Genomic DNA, 21966 nt, shown 5'->3' with positions numbered 1-21966 from the left:
TATGACAGACGTGGGTACGACAGGAACCGGTACGGTACCAACAGAAACCGGTACAAGTACCAACATAAACCGGTACGGGTGCATCAGATACTGGTACGGTTCCAGTAGATATTGGTACGACTCCAGCAGGTACTAGTACGGCCCCAACAGGGAAGGAGCCAGGGAATATACAGGGGACTGAGGGTGACTTGGAGGCAGCAGTAGCATTGGACACTCTTACAGATGAAGATATAGACGCCTCACTGGATGGATGACTAGGGCAGTGCGCACTTGCCCTGCACCTTCCCCCCTCCCCTGCACCGCATAACATGGCCATTGGGGCGGGCATGACTCCAGATAGAGATAATACTATCCCAGACTTGGACAGAGAGAGATCCGTTGATCAAGAGCATCAGAACCTAGGAAGTGACAAGCAGAGCAGTGGACTGGAGGGAGCACTTGCAGGGCTCCACATTACACCACCTGATCCGAGTGATCCAGCAGGCTCACTCGGACGATTGCTGGGGGAGCTACAGGGGCTCTCCGATGTTGCACGCAACATGGCTCAGCTTACTGGACAGATGGAGGCCGACAATTCAGCCGACGCTACACAGCTGTGTCACTTCATTACTGTGGGGTGTACGAATGAGTTCACGCGCCACTTTGAGCAGCAAGGGTGGCCGGACCATAGTACGCCTGAGATGATTCAGAACTGGACCCACAGGCACCTGGTAGGAGGCACAGGCACCCTGGGCACCACCTTCCGCAACATGGAGAAGGCCTTCCGGGAGGTGTCCTTATAGATGCGGCAGCACCAGGTGGAGCAAGAGGCTCAGCAGATGTACATAACAACACTAGAGAAGGAAGGCGAGAAGCAGGCACAGTTAGCTACAGTGGAGAGGAACTTGAGGAAGGAGATGGAAATGAAGATGACCACCTATGAGGCCCGTTGCAGCATACAGGAGGAGGAGGCACAGGCATTAGCAGCCCAGGTGGCAGAGCTTACCTTACAGCTAGAACAAAAAGATAAAAAGCTACTGGAAGCTGCTCACATGGTAAAGAAAGCATGGGAATGACAGCTGCTGGCAGAAAAGAACCTGAAATTTCACGCCGGACAGCAACCTCCTCCTGCGGCCACTACAGGGACGCCTCCTCCCTCTTCTCGGTCTTAGCTATGTCTTATATAATTTAGTTTTTCTTGTCTGAGTCGTCTGGAAGACGACTACGTTTTTGGGGGGGCTAATGTTAGGGGTAGATAACGTATGTTAGTAAGAATAATATTGGTAAGTGTGTTATGTTATGTTTATGTTTATGTTGTCGCCGAGAGGTTCCTGGGTAGTTGGGAGTTGGTGACGGTTGGCAACTTGACCAACCGTCGGGTCTTTATATTGTTTGGTTGGAACCTCGGTAGGGGGAATTATGTATGGACATTTTTGGACACTGGAATAAAGATATAATTCTTCTGGTCTAATTAGTATCATTGTCATTTATGCTGTGATGTGCGATTGTTCTGTTATATGAATATATGGTACGTGTGGGAAAGACTGTGTTATTTGTTTCTTCACCAACCATACATTTAGGACTAAACAGTGGATATGCCATCAAATTTTGTATATGGTTGTGGGGATAATATGAGCATATGTGCAGTAGGTTCCTTCATTTCCTAATAGAAATGCCATCAAAGCTTCAAATATAAACCTAGTTAGGAATGTGAAATGATAAACTTGACAAATGACTAATGGGCCATGCCATGCTTTGAGGACAAATGTGCTAAGAATGAAGTTATTCATCTAGAGGAAGTCATTATTCCGTATAAATTCTATCCTCCAAAGGAAATTGATTCTTTGGTGGAAGTCTGCCGAGCTTGTCCTCTAGAAGTAGTTGCTACTTAGAGCAAGTCTTATATTCGGATTACTAAACCTTGACTTAACTAGTGAATAAGATACTAATTCAAAGAAGATTAAGTAGGTGGTTGCTTTTACAACAAGAGTTAACTTTTAAATTATTTGAGTCCAGGGAAGCACTACTTTGTGGCAGATATGCTGTCAAATTACTAGCATACTTGTATCTCTCATAAGGAATAATTATGAAGTCCATATTGGTCTCAAGCCCGAACAATTCTTCAAAATTAAATTTTGTTTGGAATCTTTTATGTTCAGCTTACAAGTTAAGGTATACTGTTAATACTTTTTAACAGATTGTTCTTAACCTTGATGAAGTTATGAATAATTGATATACTAGTCACCATAGGGTAAAATGTTTCTTTCAAAGCTTCATCAAAACCAGTTGAGGTGTCTATAGATGTAATGTCATTCTCATGAGTATTGTAAGAAATATTCTACCCTTCTTTAACAAACAAGGAAATACTTAGAAGTAACAAAGTGATCATTTCTTCATTAGAAATTGATTGATTGCTTAATAGGAACAAATGAGATTAATCCAGTTATTTAAAGCATCAACATTTATTTTACCTTAAAAAATAGGGATACCCAATTGACTTGTACATGGTATGGTATTTGGCCTCCAAATTGTTTGTTTGTTGATGAAGTCAACGTGTTTGAAGAGGATTGAACATGCTGCAAAGTTGCATGAAGTGATCAATGGTCTTGACACTTTCTTGTGCATAGTGTTGCTCCATATCATCCCTCTGTTGCTGCAAAGTGTTCTCTATGATCTTTGAAACATTTTTGAAGTCGACATGTCTACAATTTGTTGAGATTGTTAAGATAAGATGAAGTTTTGTGAGTTTCAAGATCAAGCTTCTTGTACTCAGAACTCTTGTCAGTGGGCATACATAATGTAGAGAAGGATTTAGGTGAGAAACTGCTACAAAAAAGGTGTAAGAACCTGAGTCTGGTTTTGCTTAAAATTTCTGATCACTGGCATTCTGTCAAACCCTTGTCATGGGGCTCACAAATTACAATTTCTGAAAGTGTTTGTTTTGAATGTGCTTATGTAGATGTAATAACATATGCATATGTACTTTGCAAATAGTACATTATAATCATCATTCATTAAACTTGATAGCATTTCAATAAATACTTGCCATACACTCTGTGGTCTAATAAATACCAATGAAGGTTCAACAATGACTGATTACAATTTGTAAAATACAGAAATAACACAGTTCTGATCTCAATCATAGCAATCTTTAACTTTCAATGATTGCTGGTCTGAATCTCCCAATTCCACACCATCAATATGAGCTTTCAATTCTTAATGTCCTCCTTCAGCTTGTCTGGAACTTGGTTCAGGCCTGCACTAGCAAAGGAAATTGTCCAAGGTTCTTACAATTCTCCAATGACTATTATTCACTTGCTGCTCTCAATTTCTGAGTTCTTGCACCCAGCAACCAGCATATTTCATTGAAATCAATTAAATCTGCTCCCAAATGTGATGCCTAACACCATGCATCTGATCGCCGAACAATTTTTGTCATTAATTTGCAGTAATCAAGATAAAACCTCACTCCTAGATGCTGATTTTGGACACCCAGCTGTAAGTATTCCTCACACCCATCCTCAATCAAGTATTGTGCCTTACTTCTGGCAATTTCCATGCTCAACCAGAGGTATTATGAATTATCAATGCCCATCCAAGTATATTATTCAGACCAGCAATAAACCTTCAATTCATGGCATCCAAACTTTCTTTCCTTACATTCACCATGAAATGTATTCAAAACAATAATCTTTCCAAATATTTCAAATTATCAATAATTTGTCTTGCCTACAAGACTTCACAATTTATTTAATATCCTTCCAATTATGCACCTGTTTGAAACTTGTATGATTCCACCTGCAAATCTTTTTTGTGCAAATTGAAACCTTTAATGGATTTCATAGTATCGGCTAGGGAGGATCTTTCACCAGCAAACCCTATCTTTGCCGTAGGGCTGTACTTGAACAAACCCGTTCAATCTCCACAACTGTGGTTTTTAGAGACTATCAAATATCTAGAATGCCAAATGACTCCTTTCATCCTCCTTTTATAATCTTCACACGAACTTTCTAGAAAGATATAATTTGAATTCACTTCTAATAATAAGCTGTCATGCCCTGGATTAAAACCCTAGTCGCAGCATTCAAAATCCCAAGTCACAAACCCTAGATGCAGCATCAAAATCCTAGTCGCTGCTTTATGTCGTCAGGTAAGGGCGAATAAATGAATATGGAATGAATAAAACAAATATAAATAGAATATATATACACCCCAATAAGAATGTTGCCACATAATAGGGCCAACCCAAGGCAAATCACAGCTTTATTCAATGGAATTTATATAGGGCTGATTCAAATAAAGGACCATAAATTGAGGGCTGACCTAGGAATTAAAACACGAATTAATTACATAGATAATTATCATAATTGGGCCGACTTAGTAAAAGGATGCACCCTCCAAATGAAGAGGCATCACCCCCAGCCGTGAAGGGTATATAAAGGGGAAGTTCGATTGAGAAAGGAGAAAGAAGAGCAGATCAGAAGTAAATCGAAGGAAATCAGATCAAGTTCAGAACAGATTGGAATATAAGTATATTCAGAGCAGACAAAAAGGGCAGTCTGAAAGTAGATAAGGAGCAGGTTTAAAGTAGAAACATATGTGAAGGGAAGGATTTAATGAAGTTAATAATAATCAACAGTTTAAGGCAGCAGTCACCAAAAGAAAGAGACACCACCTTAGAAGGAGGAAAACAGAATAAAAATGAGAATTTAAATCTGCAAACAAGGAACACCATATGAATTATAGCAGGTCAATTACAATCAGACTAAAGTATTATGACAGCCACAGACATGAATACACTGCTGAACATATTTGGAAAGTAGAATATGCAGACTTGAGGGATATCCAAGAAGGATCAATAAATCCAATCAAGCGAACAGCATCAAAGACAAGGATAAGCATTCGATCTATCTATATATATATATATATATATATATATATATATACATATATATACATATATACATATACATATATACACATATATATATCTATCTATATCTATAATTATATCTCGAATATTGTGGCTCTAAATCAAGGTGTTAACCCATACTTCACTTAGGAATTCTAGGGAAAATTAAGCTAAGTCCTAATAGGAGACATTACATAAGCTTCCGAAAAGTACTTTTTAAATTCCCACCTTAAAATTAAATTAATAAAGCACAGATTATAAAGTGACTTTATAATATAAAGTTCTAAAGAAGCATTAATCGTTTGGGGAATTAATTGGCAAAACAAAAGTATAAGATTTTTTGAAAAAATCGAGAAAAAATCGGCAAAAAATCGGGAAAAAATCAGATTTACAAGAAAATGTAAAAAATTGCAGAAAAACAATCAAAAAATACTTTTTTTTGTTGATGATAATATAGCTATGGTCGGATTCCTTCTGGCCGACATAGCAAACCCAAATGTCTAATTGGCCTATCGGCCTTAGACATTTGTAAATTCAACTTAATTTTTTTTTTTGTCGTCAGGGTATCCCCGCGGCCCCAGCCCAGCGCCCCAACCTTACCTTGGTTCAGGCAAGGGGCGAGCTGGGGGCGAGACTAATCCCTGCGGCCACGGTGCCATCAGCACCGCCCCCAAGCGTTCGTGGCAGAATAACTCTGGGAGAGAGAGTCGAACCCATTGTAAATTCGACTTAATTAATGCTCTTATTAATTTTGTATTCAATCTTCAAATTAGTTAGTGTGCAATCAACTATATTGAATCGGTATGTGTTAACCGATTTGCTAATAAACAAATCATATTATTATCGGTTCAGATATAACCGATTGTGTTTAAATTATTATGAATCGGTTCATAACCGATTGTGTTATTGGAAGCCGACTTATGAAGAGTCACGACTTCCATCGGGTTTGGCATATATGTATGCTGCGTCTTCCTCTTGGAGGGTCATATATAGATATACTAAAAGATTTCAGATTACATAGATCTACCTGCAGACCAAAAGGCAGATCGATATCACATTCAGATAATATACACGGGGATCATACGAATGGTTAACAGATAGTATAGACAAGCATACAATATATTGGGAAAAACAAATCTGTGTCAGACCGAATCAAACAGTTCAGAAAGAAAAATTGTAGACTGTGGATATCAGATTGGTGATAGACAACAGTAAACCAAGTATAGCAGATCGGATTTATTCTAGTGCAGATCGATCATTGTATTCAAGGCGAATCAGATCGGGTGTAAACTATAGTTCGTGGTTCTTTGATATTCTATCTATTCGAATATCATAAGATCAGATCGTATTACTGAATCAGATCGAATATACCTTATTGTAAATCAATATTGCAGAGCGATAGTGCATCAGGTGTAGATCATTAACTGCAGATTAATCTTCATTCGTGACAAAGCAAATTCCTTGTGGGAGTTGAATTCGGTTGTGGCAGATCATATACAGCAGATCAAACATATATATAAGTCAGATTGAAGATTATATATATTCTATCAGTATCAGATTGTGGTCAAAACATAAATAAAATTTAAAATTACCTGCCTATTATAATCTGATCAAAACTCAACATGGTATCAGAGCAGAATTAAGGAAAGATCAGATCAGATTCATAGAAGCAGGGTTATCCTCCATTATTGCCTTCAAGTTTGATTACATCTATCAACATCAAGATGGTGAACGGACTTAGAGTTGAAGACAGACTTGATGGTGCATCAAACTTCGTCTCTTGGAAGTTTAGAGTTATGCTTGCCTTGGGGGAAAACAAATTAGACGAATCTGTGAAGGAAGTGGTACCGTAACCAAAAGAAGAGGATGAGAAGCTTCAATGGAAGAGAAAGAACAACAAAGCAATGAAAATGTTGGTTGATTCTGTGAAAGATCACATTGTGCCAATTATCTCCAAGTTGACGAAGGCATGTGACATACATTAGAGGAGATGTATGAGATCAACAACACGAGTCGAGCTCTCGCACTGAAACAACAACTTAACCACATCAAGATGACAAACTATTTGCTATCCATGATTGGGACCATGTGAGCAGGGTATGCTTCCATGACAGAGGGAGCGACTAAGAAGATGTACTTCGATTGATATCCGAGAATCTTGGTCATATTGGTTCAGAGGGAGTGGACCATGTCTAGATGGTTTCTCTAGTGATTAGTCAAAGGACTATGATTCATGGGATGGAGTCCCATGTATGTAGGCTGGAAGGCCTTTATGCTGACTCCTAGGTCATGATATTCCTGGATAGATGGATACTTGGTAAGCTTGGAATACACCAAGAGTGATGCAGACTCCAACCTTGTATTTCATGATAGGTCAAAGCATGTGGAGATCAAGTATCACTATGTTAGAGACATGATGGAAAGGAATGCTATTCAGTTAAGATACATTAGCATTGATGAGAAAACGGTAGACACTCTCACCAAACCTCTCTCCAAAATAAAGTTGTGTACTTTCGAGGTAAGCTTGGTATGGTGGAGAATTAAGCCCTAGCTGAGATTGAGTCTCAACATCATTGATCTGTTTATATTTTTATACTAATGTATTCTTCTCTTTATAAGATGTTTAAGGTGTAAAGTCTTGTTAATGCATTTCTCTTTGAGAGAGACTTAAGGTGAAAGCCCTTATCTCCACCCTTTGATATGATTCATGGTGGAAGTCATGTGTGTGACGCTATGACAACATTACGTGGGAGAGTCCATGATGATTTTCTTGTACTTGTGTGTTTACCCTCTGGATGAGCCATGGTGAATATCATTGTGAGGTGACAATCTCACAATGATGAACACTTGTGCATCTTACCATCATTGTGAGTTGATGATCTCACAATAATGGTTGATATCACATGAGGTGATATCTATGAATAAACCATAATGGTGGATATCATGTGAGGTGATATCTATGGATATGCCATAATGGTTGATATCACGTGAAGTGATATCTATGGATGAGGTGATATGCTATCACAATGAGGTGATAAGCTTCTTCATACACATGAGTGTGGTCATTGTGTTAGTCATCACGATGAGATGATGTGACTTGTAGAGAATAACAAGGATTCCTCCCTAGCTAAGAGGGAGTGTTGATGATAATATAGCTATGGTCGGATTCCTTTTGGTCGACATAGCAAACCCAAATGTCTAATTGGCCTATCGGCCTTAGACATTTGTTAAATTCGACTTAATTAATGCTCTGATTAATTTCTTATTCAATCTACGAATTAGTTAGTGTGCAATCAACTATATTGAGTTGGTATGTGTTAACCGATTTGCTAATAAACAAATCATATTATTATCGGTTCAGATATAACCAATTGTGTTTAAATTATTATGAATCGGTTCATAACCGATTGTGTTATTGGAAGCTGACTTATGAAGAGTCACGACTTCCAACGGGTTTGGTATATATGTATGATGCGTCTTCCTCTTGGAGGGTCATATATAGATATAATAAAATTTTTCAGATTACATAGATCTACGTGCAGACCAAAAGGCAGATCGATATCACACTCAGATAATATACATGGGGATCATACGAATGGTTAACAGATAGTATCGACAAGCATACAATATATCGGGAAAAACAAATCTGTGTCAGACCGAATCAAACAGTTCAGAAAGAAAAATTGTAGACCGTGGTTATCAGATTGGTGATAGACAACAGTAAACCAAGTATAGCAGATTGGATTTATTCTAGTGCAGATCAATCATTGTATTCAAGGCGAATCAGATCGGGTGTAAACTATAGTTCGTGGTTCTTTGATATTCTATCTATTCGAATATCATAAGATCAGATCGTATTACTGAATCAGATCGAATATACCTTATTGTAAATCAGTATTGCAGAGGGATAGTGCATCAGGTGTAGATAATTATCTGTAGATTAATCTTCATTCGTGACAAAGCAAATTCCTTGTGGGAGTTGAATTCGGTTGTGGCAGATCATATACAGCAGATCAAACATATATATAAGTCAGATTGAAGATTATATATATTCTATCAGTATCAGATTGTGGTCAAAACATGGATAAATTTTAAAATTACCTGCCTATTATAATCTGATCAAAACGCAACATTTTTAATATTTAAGAGCATTTCCATAGTGTAGAGATATTGTAGGCAAATAAAATGGACACTTCAACACATGAATTGTAGAAAATAGATTTTCGTTGTTTATATTCATATCATTGATTGCATTGCACAAAACATACCACAACATAAATAATATATAAATGGTGATAGATGTCAAAATGTCGATTACAATATAGTTCAGATTAGAAGCATGTAGCAACTGGTGAAAAATATAAAAACCTGAATAATGCTTCTGTGTTATTTGGTGAAAAGATAAGTAGGTGCCCTCAACTTGCAACCAGCCGAATGCCAACAGCCCCCGTCACAAGGTTTGAATTAGAATTCGTGTTCAACAACAACAAGATTCGGATAAAATTTGGCAAGGCAAAAAATTCGGAAAAAAAATTCACCTATATAAATTAAATTTTTATTTAAATATAAGTAATAAATTTTTTTTTATAAAATTTGAATATATTATGATAAATTAACTTTTTTTTAATATAAATATATTTAAAAAACTAATATAAATATTATTAATATATATAACAGAGTTCCCAAACTCACCGCGAGTCAGGCGAGTTCGCCGAGTTGGCGAGTCGAGCCAAGCTCGGCGAGTTTTGCCATAACTTGCCTTACTCAAACTCACCGCGAGTCAGGCGAGTTCGCCGAGTTGGCGAGTCGAGCCAAGCTCGGTGAGTTTTGACCATAACTCGCCTGACTTGTTATGGCAAAACTCGCTGAGTCCAAGCTCCAAGACTCGGCCACGACAGGTCAATGTTTTGACTTGTTTGACAAGTTAGTCTCTCCGTCAGGATTCATGTGTCTTATACTTTAAGTTATATTCCATATATATTGTCAGGATGTTTGAGAGTGGTTTCGGACCTCCATGAGTTATAATGCAAAATCTAGTATTTGGAGGATCCTTCAAATTTCCAGACAGTCAAATTTCAGGCCATTTCAGGATCAGGATGACATTCCAAACTTTTACGGTGAGTTCACTCTGACCTTGATGTAAGGGATAGGACCTAGGAGAACACTGCATTCAACCAAGGTTTGATTTAGCAACTTGAAGCGTGACCAGATAGTACACAAAAAACCCTAGGAATGATCTAAATAACCCCTAATCACTCAAATGACCTAACCTCCTTCACTTCACCTTGAGAAGATCCACCTGATTTGATGACCTTTGAGAAACTCAATCCCTTCAATGCAAAGGCTAAGACACTAAAACGACCAACAACAAAACTAAAAGAGCTAACCCTAGAAAGCAAAAAGTGGGGGTCTTCATTTGCAATGGGGCGATGTGTGAGTACCTCACAACGGGGATGTTTCTTAAAATTTTGAAAAAAGGGGGTGAGTTGGGGACATTTCCTACTTGTCCCCACATCCCAAAAAATCCCCCCATGGGGCACAAGGTTATTTTTGGCAAGGGACATGTCTTTGAGGAGCATATTTTCAAACCCTTCTGGCCTCACAATTCCCCCTTCCATCCAACATATATATAGCCTAAAAACTAAGAGGTCCAAGAAAGACCAAGGTCAACTATAGTCCCAAGGTAAAACCTAAGTTCAAAAAGCACACTATTTAATGCTACCATACACAAGCATTCCTTACAGTTTCCAAGTGAAGATGTTCATGATGTCTCATGTTGGTGCTCCCAAAATTTCAATTTGGCCAAAGAAAATACTAAACAGAAGCCCCAAACAAGTAGATACTCTACCAGCATGCCTTTCATGGCATAACAAGCTAGCACACATTATAATTGGGCTTTATTCAATAATGGGTGCATGAAACAAGTTTTAAATTGTTAAAAATCTCTTAATTTCAAGGGTTTTTTTAATTTTGCGGAGTCATTGTCGAGTCGTTGCCGAGTCATAGCCGAGTCACGAGTCGAGTCGGCCTTGCCGAGTCCGAGCCGAGTCCGAGTCTAGGAACTTTGATATATAATAAATATATTAAATTTAATATGTTAACTAATAAATGTTTTATACGTAAAATTCTAATTTAAATATTTTAAACTACTAAATTTAATACATAAAAAATCCATAAAAATATAACAATTGAATACATTATTTATAAGTATATTTAAAAATTTAATTTAAGTATTATTAATAATAAATAATAAATACATGAAATTAAAGTTCATATATCAAATACTAAATATATTATAATTAAAGAACTAATTTAATATTTTAAAATATTTAATTTAAATATTTTTAAAAAATAAAATTAAAAAATGAATTGACATTGTTTTAAAAAACATATATCTAAAGGTATTAATTTTTTTTTTAAATAAAGTAGAAAGCTATGGCCCCTCTTCTAGATTAACAACTTTGAAAAGTCCCACCACCTAACTTTTCGTATGTTTGTTTTAAGAATATTTTTTAATCTTTTAATTTGACATACGAAAAACCTACGACCTCGATATCAACCCCAATAATATATTATTATTAAATCCTTGTAAAAGAAAATTTTGTCTCTCTTACATGCATTGTATGGACCTACATTTGATGCAAATATAATGGTTTATTTTATTTCTTTATTGGCAAAAGAGTCTTCACACTTTTTCTAAGATGAATTTCCAATGATGTTTTTTCATAAAATACACAATCATTAATTGCAAAAAAATATTATTTATAGAAATGAAAGAAACTCTTAACGGTGAAATTTTTCGATTGAGTTAAATTTGTTTCGTCCTGCTCCATTCGGCAAACCCTATGACCCTGCCTATGCCCTCGACTTGCACAAAAAAATTCTCTTTGCCCTCGACTCATGTCTGCTCTGTATTCGCACCATTTAGGGTAACGTGTTTTTTTCCGCATTTTTTTTGTGTTTTGTTCACATTTAAATCGCATAATTTTCATTTTTTTTTGTTGATTTTTTAGGAAAAACCGTTTACCCAGGGTTGACCGATTAAATCCGATTTTTTGGGGAAAAAATCGGCAAGCTCCCCGACTCCCGATTAATCGGGTATAATCGCTATTTTTTCCAGATGTTTTCTTTTTTGTAAACCTTAAATAATAAAGTCATTCACAAAATTATATTTTGAAATCACTTTATAATTCTTATTCTACCACCCAAGTGATTTTATAATTAATTAATTAAATGCAAGTTGCCTAAAAAATGTCAACTCAGGACAAATTATTTAATTAATTATCTCCTTCCTACTCTCCGAGGCTGAAAAGGGAGACATTACAGTCCTCGCTTTCCAAAGATTGTTTGTCATCAAGCAAGCTCCACTCCGTCACTATCTAATCCTGAAGTGACTCCCCGAGATTCTATAATCCCAAATAAGCCTAGGAGGTTCGTGAATCTTCTTATGGAATATTCAATGCTCCATCACACTTGTAATTGGAACCTCCTTCGAACCTCTCACTCAAATTGCAGCAATCTTCTGCAAGTAAGCAACGAAATCCCTAAAAATAGGCTTTGCTCTTCCTTGTTTCCGCTGCGCCACTTTGATAAAATTTGACAAGCTCACATAAATAATTTCTGATTTCCTCTTTAGAGTCTCTGACTAGTGGCAATCATCGTGTGGAAGTCTGTTGTCCAATATTTGTTTTGAAGATAATCTACTAACACACTTAGCAAATTCACCTCTTGTGAAATTTACTTGCTTGCCCAAAGTTAAGATGGGAACATTGTTGCTGATAGCTTCGATTCTTCTAGCTATCATTTGATGAGGTAGTGTGAGGAATGCCCTTCAATGTCACCTCCTCCCCTCATGCTGAAAGCTGAACTCCATGATCTGATAATTTTGAGAAATTTCACCAAGTGAATATAACCATTGAACTCTCAAGTATTATGTCAGTCCCACCTAAACTGATAACATAGAAGTCATCACAAATTGTGTGCTCACCAATGAGGATGTTGAGATTATTGGTCTTCTTACAAGGGATAGTATACCCATCAGCTACTACCACATTAAAGCCTTCAATTTCGTTTGCATGTAGACCCCTTTTCACTACTAAACCCTCATCAATGTAATTATGAGTGGCACCACCAACAAGAAGTACTATGATGTCCACACAAAACTCCTTGGAACCTAAAGGGATTATACCTTAGTGTATTAGAGAGAAGCAAGTGTACCTCCCTTGGTACTCTTATCCTTGAGATTCTTGTAATGTCCCCTTTTTGAAATTGGATTTAATAATAAACAATAATGATAAAATTAAAATGTAAAAGAATAAAAAAATATGAAATTTAAATTATAAATATAAAAGAATCAAATTAAACATATCCATAACTAAAATTTAGCTAAGTTTAATGAATGGTCAAAAGGCATGAGATGAAAAGTTGTCTCCCTCAAACATGAGATATAAATGGGAGAAGACAACTTCATTTGAAAGGGAGAGAAGGATGGAGTAAAAAAGAAAGAATGGAAGATGTGTAAGAGGAATGAGAAGAAAATAAGAAATTGGTTCCTTCAATAAGCAGAAATGATAAAGGGTTGTGACTCTTTCAAAGAGTGTTAATTATGAAAGGTTGTGACCCTTGCAAAGGGGCAGACATGGTGAAAGGGTGTGACTCTCCCTCACATAGGAGGATATAAAGTGGAGAAGTTTTTATTTGAGAAGGAAGTATCCATGTAATAGAACAAAAATATCTGAAGCATTAGAAGCAGATCTAGGAGCAGACCTAAATCAGAATCATAAGAAAATCTGGAAGAATGATATGAACATTTATCAAAGAGATCAGAACACAAATACAAATCTGCAAACAATAAAAAGCAGGCATCGATGGAAAAAAAGAGGAAACATTAAATCAATAACCACAGAATCAGACCTGATGAATAGAAAGGATTCTCATACACATATATATATCTGAGTATAGGCAGCAGATCAGATTGATATAAACAGCAGACCTGTGCATTTAAAGAGGGAAACAACATTGAATTGAATCTATCCAAATTACCACAGCAGACTGAAAATACATAGCCTGCAATAATTCTACAAGTATATTGGGCAAGATTTAGTGTCCTCCCAAAATGGGACATTACAAGTGGTATCAGAGCATGTTCCTGCCCTCCTGGGGAAAAAGGCTGCCAGCTTGGATTAAAGAAGAAGAGTCTATGTTTCAAATGTAAAGAACCATGGAGCTATAACCATCAATGCAAAAGAGGACAAATACATATGATAGAAGAAGGCTGTGATGGAGAAACATCCAGTAAGAAATCAAGGCATTCTTAGTGAATGCTAGGAGCATTCTTAGTGAGTGCTAGGAACATTCTCAGTGAACATTTGGGGGCACTCTTAGCAAGTGCCAGGAGCATTCTTAGTGAGTGCTAGGGGCATTCTTAGTGAGTGCTAGGGGCATTCTTAGTGAGTGCTGGGAACATTCTCAGTGAATGTTTGGGGGCACTCTTAGCAAGTGCCAGGAGCATTCTTAGTGAATGCCAGGAGCATTCTTAGGCTGGGGTCCCATGGAGGGGGGCTTCCTAAAAAAGGGAGCAGGTTCTGCAGAGGACTTTTAGGAATTTTTTTAAAGCGGGCGGTTCCGTGAAATTTGTAGCACAGTTCTGCTTAAAAATTTAAGCTCCGAAATTTAAGGAAGTTGGTGGTCTCATGGATACATAGCTTTGTCTTCTATTCTTTCTTTAATGAGAAAAACAAGCTAAAAAACTTATTTTCCCTCCAAAGTTATTTTTTAACAGCAATCTAAACTTAAATATGTGACAAGTGGCAAATATTATCCCTAAGCTAGTGGGGCAATTTCTAGCCCCACCCCAAGTTCACCCGCTGAAATATGCAGTCCTAAAAAGTAGGGGCTGCATTTTTTTAGGAAAAGATTTTAAATAAACCTGTAGCATAATTTTTTTTGTTTCATGGGACCTCCCGCTCCATGAAAATAGAAGCTTAAGCCCCTCATGAGACCGCACCCTTAGTGAGTGTTAGGAACATTCTTAGTGAATGTTTGGGGGCACTCTTAGCAAGTGCTAGGAGTATTCTTAGTGAGTGCTAGAAACATTCTTAGTGAATGTCTGGAGCATTCTTAGCAAGTGCCGTGAGCATTCTTAGTGAGTGCTAAGGACATTCTTAAGTGAATGTAGAGGATACTATTAGTGAGTGTCAAGGACCTAACAATATGTGTTTCCGCGTGTATGCTCCGTGTTTGCATATGTTTGCTCCATGTTTTATGTGTATTCTCTATGTTTGTTTCATGTCTGATGTATTTTCAGCATGTTTATTCCATGTGTATTTCCAAAGCCATTTCATAATGAGAATCATTTTGAAAACTCCATGATCATTGCTTGAGGACAAGCAATTTTGGGAAGGGTGGACTATAATGTCCCCTTTTTGAAATTGGATTTAATAATAAACAATAATGATAAAATTAAAATGGAAAAGAATAAAAAAATATGAAATTTAAATTATATATATAAAAGAATCAAATTAAACATATCCATAACTAAAGTTTAGTTAAGTTTAATGAATGGTCAAAAGGCATGAGATGAAAAGTTGTGACTCCCTCAAACATGAGATATAAATGGGAGAAGACAACTTCATTTGAAAGGGAGAGAAGGATGGAGTAAAAAAGAAAGAATAGAAGATATGTAAGAGGAATGAGAAGAAAATAAGAAATTGGTTCCTTCAATAAGAAGAAATGATAAAGGGTTGTGACTCTTTCAAAGAATGTTAATTATGAAAGGTTGTGACACTTGCAAAGGGGCAGACATGGTTAAAGGGTGCGACTCTCCCTCACATAGGAGGATTTAAAGTGGAGAAGTTTTCATTTGAGAAGGAAGGATCCATGGAATATAACAAAAATATCTGAAGCATTAGAAGCAGATCTAGGATTAGACCTAAATCAGAATCATAAGAAAATCGAGAAGAATGATATGAACATTTATCAAAGAGATCAGAACACAAATGCAAATCTGCAAACAATAAAAAGCAGGCATCGAAGGAAAAGAAGAGGAAACATTAAATCAATAACCACAGAATCAGACCTGATGAATAGAAAGGATTCTCAGACACACACACACACACACAGATATATATATATATATATATATATAGATATCTGAGTATAGGCAGCAGATCAGATTGATATAAACAGCAGACCTATGCTTCTAAATAGGGAAACAACATTGAATTGAATCTATTTAAATTACCACAGCAGATTGAAAATACATGGCCTGCAATAATTCTACAAGTATATTGGGCAAGATTTAGTGTCCTCCCAAAATGGGACATTACAATTCTTTCCCAAATGTACAGGTATTATAGTCTCTTCCTCCTCATCAAAAACCACCTCAATATAATGTATCTTCCCTTTTCAAAGGCTCTTTGTCCTGGAGTCCATGGTTCCCTGCATAGGAAACACGTTGTCTTCCTTCTAAGTTCTTCCCTAGAGTGCTCAAGTGATGAGGCAAGACTTGGAGAGAGTGGGTGAACAAGATGTTGCATGGTTTGGTCATGTTGTCATTCTTGTTGCAATTAATGCATCCATTTGGGTAGTGGCATGTATATTGCACATAGGAAAACATGGTCATGTGATTGGGAGGAGAGAGCATTAATGATCACATATTTTTTTGCTTCTTATAAGTGATCTCATAGTCATATCCGACGAGTTTGCTGAGTTGTAGAGGATACCTTTGTTCTAGCAAGTATTTGAGATTGCGGTGATTTGTGTCGATATTAAAATTTCACCCACCAAGTATGGTTGCCACTTGTTTGCATGCCATCATTTCTTTTTTGTAGGTGGAGCATACCAAATTGCGCTCAAAGAGGGCCTTGCTGGTGAAAACAATGGGGTGACTTTGCATGGGAATAACATTGATTCCATTGCCTCAAACATCACTTTCAATGACAAATGGCTTGTATAAATCCAGCATGGATAAAACAGGTTTAATACACATAGCTTGTTTTAAGATACCAAAGGCATTTGATGCATCTAACCATGAGAAATTATCTTTTGTAAGCATGGTAGTCAATGGGGCAGCAATTTGTGCATAGTCCATGACAAATTCCCAATAATAGCTAGTAAGACCGAAGAATCCATGGAGGCTTAGAGTGTCTTGGGCTTTGGCCAATTTTACATGGCATGAATTTTCTTGGGGTTGACTTTGACTCCTATTGGGTTTCTTGAGCATCATCCCAATCCTCTTCATTATGAGGTGACTCAATGTCTAGTAGATACAACTTTTTTTTCCACACATTTATGTCCTCGTGTTAATTTTTTGTCATAGTTATGACAGAGCCCCTTTTTTGTCAAGCTTGCATTTTGACCTTTGTAAGGCATTTATTGGGGGTTGTTTTTGGAGGTGGGGTTAGAAGATTGCGTTGTGGGTGGTATTCTTGAATGGAACAAAATTTAAAAATTGATGTTTAGTGAGCTTATCTTTCACTGGTTTGGCCCATCCCAAAGCTTCCATCATGTCAGTATGTTTGAACATTTTAACCCAAGACAGATTGGATGCTTAAGGCCATTAATGAAATAACTCATGAAAAAGGTGTTAGATAAGCCTTGAGTATGATTAGTTAGTTTTTCAAGTTTTATGTGGTATTTTTAAATTGTTCTTGTTTGACAGAGTTTGGTGAGTGCGCTAGTAAAATCCTCATAGGGCCTAGGGCTAAATTGAACTAGCAAAATTTTGACAAAGGTTTCCCAATTAGGTTCATCATGGGATTCCAAATACCACTAATACTATTGGATGACTTTTTTTTCCAACGGAAGGAAGCAATAGGTACCTCATTATACACATGGCCTATTGCACCATGATATTCTCAACTGCAAGCTAGACTAACTGAGGTATATTTGCATGCCCAGCTTTGGAGCAGTTTACATGTGTTTGGCCTTATCCAGCTAGTGCTTGTAAATCTATTTACCTACCTAATAAAGATTATATATACCACCTCTGTTAATGAGGCAAGAAAAAACTCTAATTGTAATTTTGATGGGGCCTCTAGATGGAATTTGGGCTGTGCTGGTGATGGATGTGTGATAAGAGATGTTCAGGGACCCCTGGTGTTGGGGGAATCTTTTCTTTTACCCAAGGGGTCCAATAACGAAGCTGAAGCTTGGTTTTGCTCAAGGACCTTAGGTCAGCCAAGAAAGTGCAGATCCAACACTTGGTGGTGGAAGGAGATTACATGATGGTTATTTGAGGTATGTGGATAGATCCCTAGAAAACTCGAGACTATTGCTTAATCAAAGAAGCCATTGTGCTGAAGGAGTCTTTCCAGAAAACAAATTTTAATCATTGCTGTAGGGAAGCCAATCCTACAGCAATTTGTCTGGCCAATGTGGGCATTGAGCAGTTCCCCTTTTTAGTGGGGATCAACATAGATTTGTCCTTGTGGCTAAGGCTGAAGGAGCTCCACACTTCGAGGGATTGCCTTTGAAGTTTCGGTGATTTCCTGAAACTTTAATTATTAGAAAATAATATTTTTTCTTGCTCGAGTGTGTGGTAGAGAAGGTCTGCAGGTGGAATAATCATGGAGAACTTTTAATTGTCTTTTGTTGAGTTTAACTAGCGTTAATGAGTTGGCATGCTTCAGGAGTTTGAAAGATTGTTCTGGAATCAACTGTTTATGGCTTATATTTCCTCACTCAATTATTCTCACATATTTATTCATTGGTTTTATTTTATTAAGTTCTTAATTACTCTCTTTTATTCTTGTTGTTTTATATCATTTCTTTTCCTTAATTTGCTTATCTTTCTTTACCCCTTCTTCCTCTCCTTTGTCCCTCTTTCTTCAGTCCTCATGTCTTCTCCCTTGCCCCTTTTTAAGACTATGTCTGCAATCCCATTCTTCACACTCCTCTTCGTGATGATATATTGCTGAGTGTGATCTAAATGTCATCAATGATAAAAAACCATACACAGTTGATTCCAGAAGTAATCTTGTAAATTCTACAGACTATGGAAAGTGCTAACCATGCTTTAGGAGGTCTCATAGCAAGGTGTCTTTGAAGTGAGCAGATAGCCACATTCCTTGTTCTTTGTTGTTGTCATAGCTGGCTGATTGCGGATTTCTAGAGCAGATGAGATGACATGGAAGAGGAATTTTTTTGACTTGTAAGAAGTTAAGAACCCTTATAGTGGCATTATCTTTGATCAGAGGCTGAAGAATATATTTATCATTGATTCTCCTACCCTCAAAATGCTGTGGAAAGTGCTGGGAGCAGGTGTGTGAAATACTGGCAAATGAAGGACAGGAGCCTCTGTTGCTAGGGATTTCCAAGTGAAGCTGGAGGCTTTTATGTGAGATGGGATGATGTATGAATCACTTCTTAAGACCTATCTGAGGGAAGAGGCAGTTTCCTCTTCTGAGGACGATAATGAGGAAATGGAGTTGCAGAATTGGTGCCTTGTAGAAGGATGATTTGAGGGAAGAAAAAGCATATATCCTGCAGGTCCTGATAAGGAGAGGCTTCGACTGCAAAACAAGGTGGTGGACTTGGAGCAGTTTTGTAGATATTTTCCAGAGTATGTGGAAGGTTTGAGGGTTGTCCATTGGAGGGGTGTTAAAAGGGGTTACAAGACCAGTCACTCTTCCAATACTGTTGAAGTAAGCATTTCGAGGAGGTCTGAAAAGGCTCATGGTAGAGCCAGGGATAGAAATGCATTTTGTTCCTCGAGTCAAAGTTGTTGACCAACATGGTAATGTGGCAGGATCGAGTTCAGCATAGACTAAAAAGCAACTTGGTAGTGGGGACTGTACTGTACAGAGTGGGTGTGTTTGCTGCTGTGTCTGCAAGTGGCAGTGCTAGGAAAGGTCAGTTGTTTGTTTAGCTCTCTTTTGATGGGTGGTCAGCTGGTGCTCTCTGCAATATTTGGCCATTTTGGATGCTTTGTACATATCCTTCTTAGCTCTCTGGTATGGCCTTATGTTGGTCTGTTTCCTTTGTGTAGGTAGTTTATGAGCTTTTCTGTCCTTGAGGGATTTGTTGTGCATAACTTGCATTGTTGCTTGTATCAGGACCATACTAGTTTTTTTTTTTTTTTTTTTCTTGTTTATAGGTGAGGGCCCAAAATAGATCCCTCATTTTAGCCCCCCAAAAATATTAAGACTAGACATCAATTATGATGACGATCTCCATTTCCTTATTTTCTTTTGCATTACTGTGTGTTCTCTATTTTTGCTCAGTGGTGTTATATCACAGAACTTGTAATTCTGCCATATATATCCCAGTGTTGACTATTGATGAAAATTCATGAATCCATTATTCCGCACCTTTCAAAGAAAGAGGTTCATTTATGTTGGCTATTAGTTAAGAATATACATAATAAATTGAACACGGACAATCTTCAAATATATTTGCACTTTCTAATTGATGTTTAAATTTTTTAACTGTAATTCAGGTAAAACAAAGCATTTACATATTCCTTAGGTTGTACCTAATATTATTCTACTGTGCATTTAAAATAGTATTTAATTTTATGTAATAGATGTGACGAAAATGAGAATGGAAATATACAAACTAGAGTTTTTACCTCACCATGTGATAGGTATATTGAGTTTTTAATGATGTCAAAGTGTAATAACCTTTGGGAACCAAATTTGTGCATGCAGCCACAACGGCCATAATGATTTATTGTAACATAGCATTAGCCCTTTGTTGGGCAGGTATCTTCAGTTTGACAGGTAAAGCTTGACTATTTTGTTTTAGTGACTTGCAGATGTTAATTGATACCATATTGGTATTTCCATTGTAGTTGTCATTGATTTTTTTGTTGCAAACATATTTAATATCTGAAATTTGTTTTTGTTTCTTCAGTTTTGGTCATCCACAGTTCATTGCGAAAGCTTACAACCATGAACCACCAAATGAAAAAAGAAAGTCAAAGTAAATTGGCTTTCAGGTGGAAATAATAAGGCCCATTTTAATTTTGATACCCTTCAGAAAGCAATAAATGGATTTGGACTGTGAAGCTGTATTAGGACTTCATGGTTTTTTTCAATGAATCTGACTTGTAAAAGATCCGACATTTTGTAAAAGTAAAATAGGTTTTAATACTTTACAGCAAATGGTCTTTTTAGTTAATGTATTTTTAATGCTGCCTTTAAACAATTAAGCTGATGCTTAGTAGGATCATCTTTCTATTTTGGCTTTTGGTTAGACTTGAAACATAAAGCATGCTCTTTTAATGATATAGTTAAACTAGGTCATAAATGCAGGTCTCTTTTTGAAGAGTCAGATAACATTATTTTATTTAGATAGTGCCAATAATGAAGGGTTGGCGTTCTTTTCAATATATAAAAAGATGGCCCTTTCAGTTCCGAAATGCTTTTGTAATGTGCATTATGTTGAAAACATATAACGGAATTGGTGGTTTGTTATCTTTCACCAAAATGTTGTAGTTGCAATAAATTGAGATATAGAACCCATGAGATGCTTCCATGAGTAAGCTAATGGAAGCTAACAAGAATTGGTGTGACCGCAAAGCTAACAAGACTTACCTTTCTGCTTGCAACAAACAACAGTCCAGGCAATACTATTATTAGGAACATCATAGGAAGGATCAAGCAGGGAGTTCCCCATAGGGTTTTCGTCTGCAATTGGAGTAGACTGTTGTCACAAAACAACATCAGGAATAGACTCACCAGGAGCAGAGCATTGCTGCAAAAAATGAGCAATAGGGGTAGAAGCTTCAAGGCCAAAAGGGGTCACTCCAGTAGCAACCAGAGGGCTAGCAGGGGCTTCAACAACAGTAAGAGGCACAATCTCATCTCGGGAGGAGTCATCATCCACCTGTGAAGAGTCATCATAATCATCAAAATCAGAAGCCTTGACTGTCAAATGATTAGTAGTAGTGTCTTTCCACCAATTAGTAGCACCTTTATGGTGTGAAATAGAACAATCCGAAGCTAAATGACCTGTTGAGAAGCATCTTCGACAACAAAAGGGGTGACCCTCATAATCCAACAATTGAGTCCATGACCTATCCCCAACCATAAGAACCACATCCCTAGGGAGAGGCATAGAGATGTCAAAAT

General features: G+C 37.1%; 1 protein-coding gene across 1 annotated transcript in view; it reads left to right on the top strand.

The window, feature by feature from the left end:
- Positions 1-21070, top strand: part of LOC131045356 (PRA1 family protein H) — a 77855-nt gene extending 56785 nt beyond the window's left edge. The window contains exons 3-4 of the mRNA XM_057978946.2: positions 20542-20613; positions 20747-21070. Coding sequence (XP_057834929.1) covers positions 20542-20613; positions 20747-20841 — 167 coding nt within the window. The 3' untranslated portion in view covers positions 20842-21070. The remainder of the gene's footprint in view (positions 1-20541; positions 20614-20746) is intronic.
- The last annotated feature ends 896 nt before the right edge of the window (positions 21071-21966 follow it).

Source organism: Cryptomeria japonica, chromosome 8 (assembly GCF_030272615.1).
Source record: "Cryptomeria japonica chromosome 8, Sugi_1.0, whole genome shotgun sequence".
Classification (NCBI taxonomy): domain Eukaryota; kingdom Viridiplantae; phylum Streptophyta; class Pinopsida; order Cupressales; family Cupressaceae; genus Cryptomeria; species Cryptomeria japonica.
Note: the sequence above shows the minus strand (reverse complement) of the source record. Positions and strands in the feature narration are given on the sequence as shown.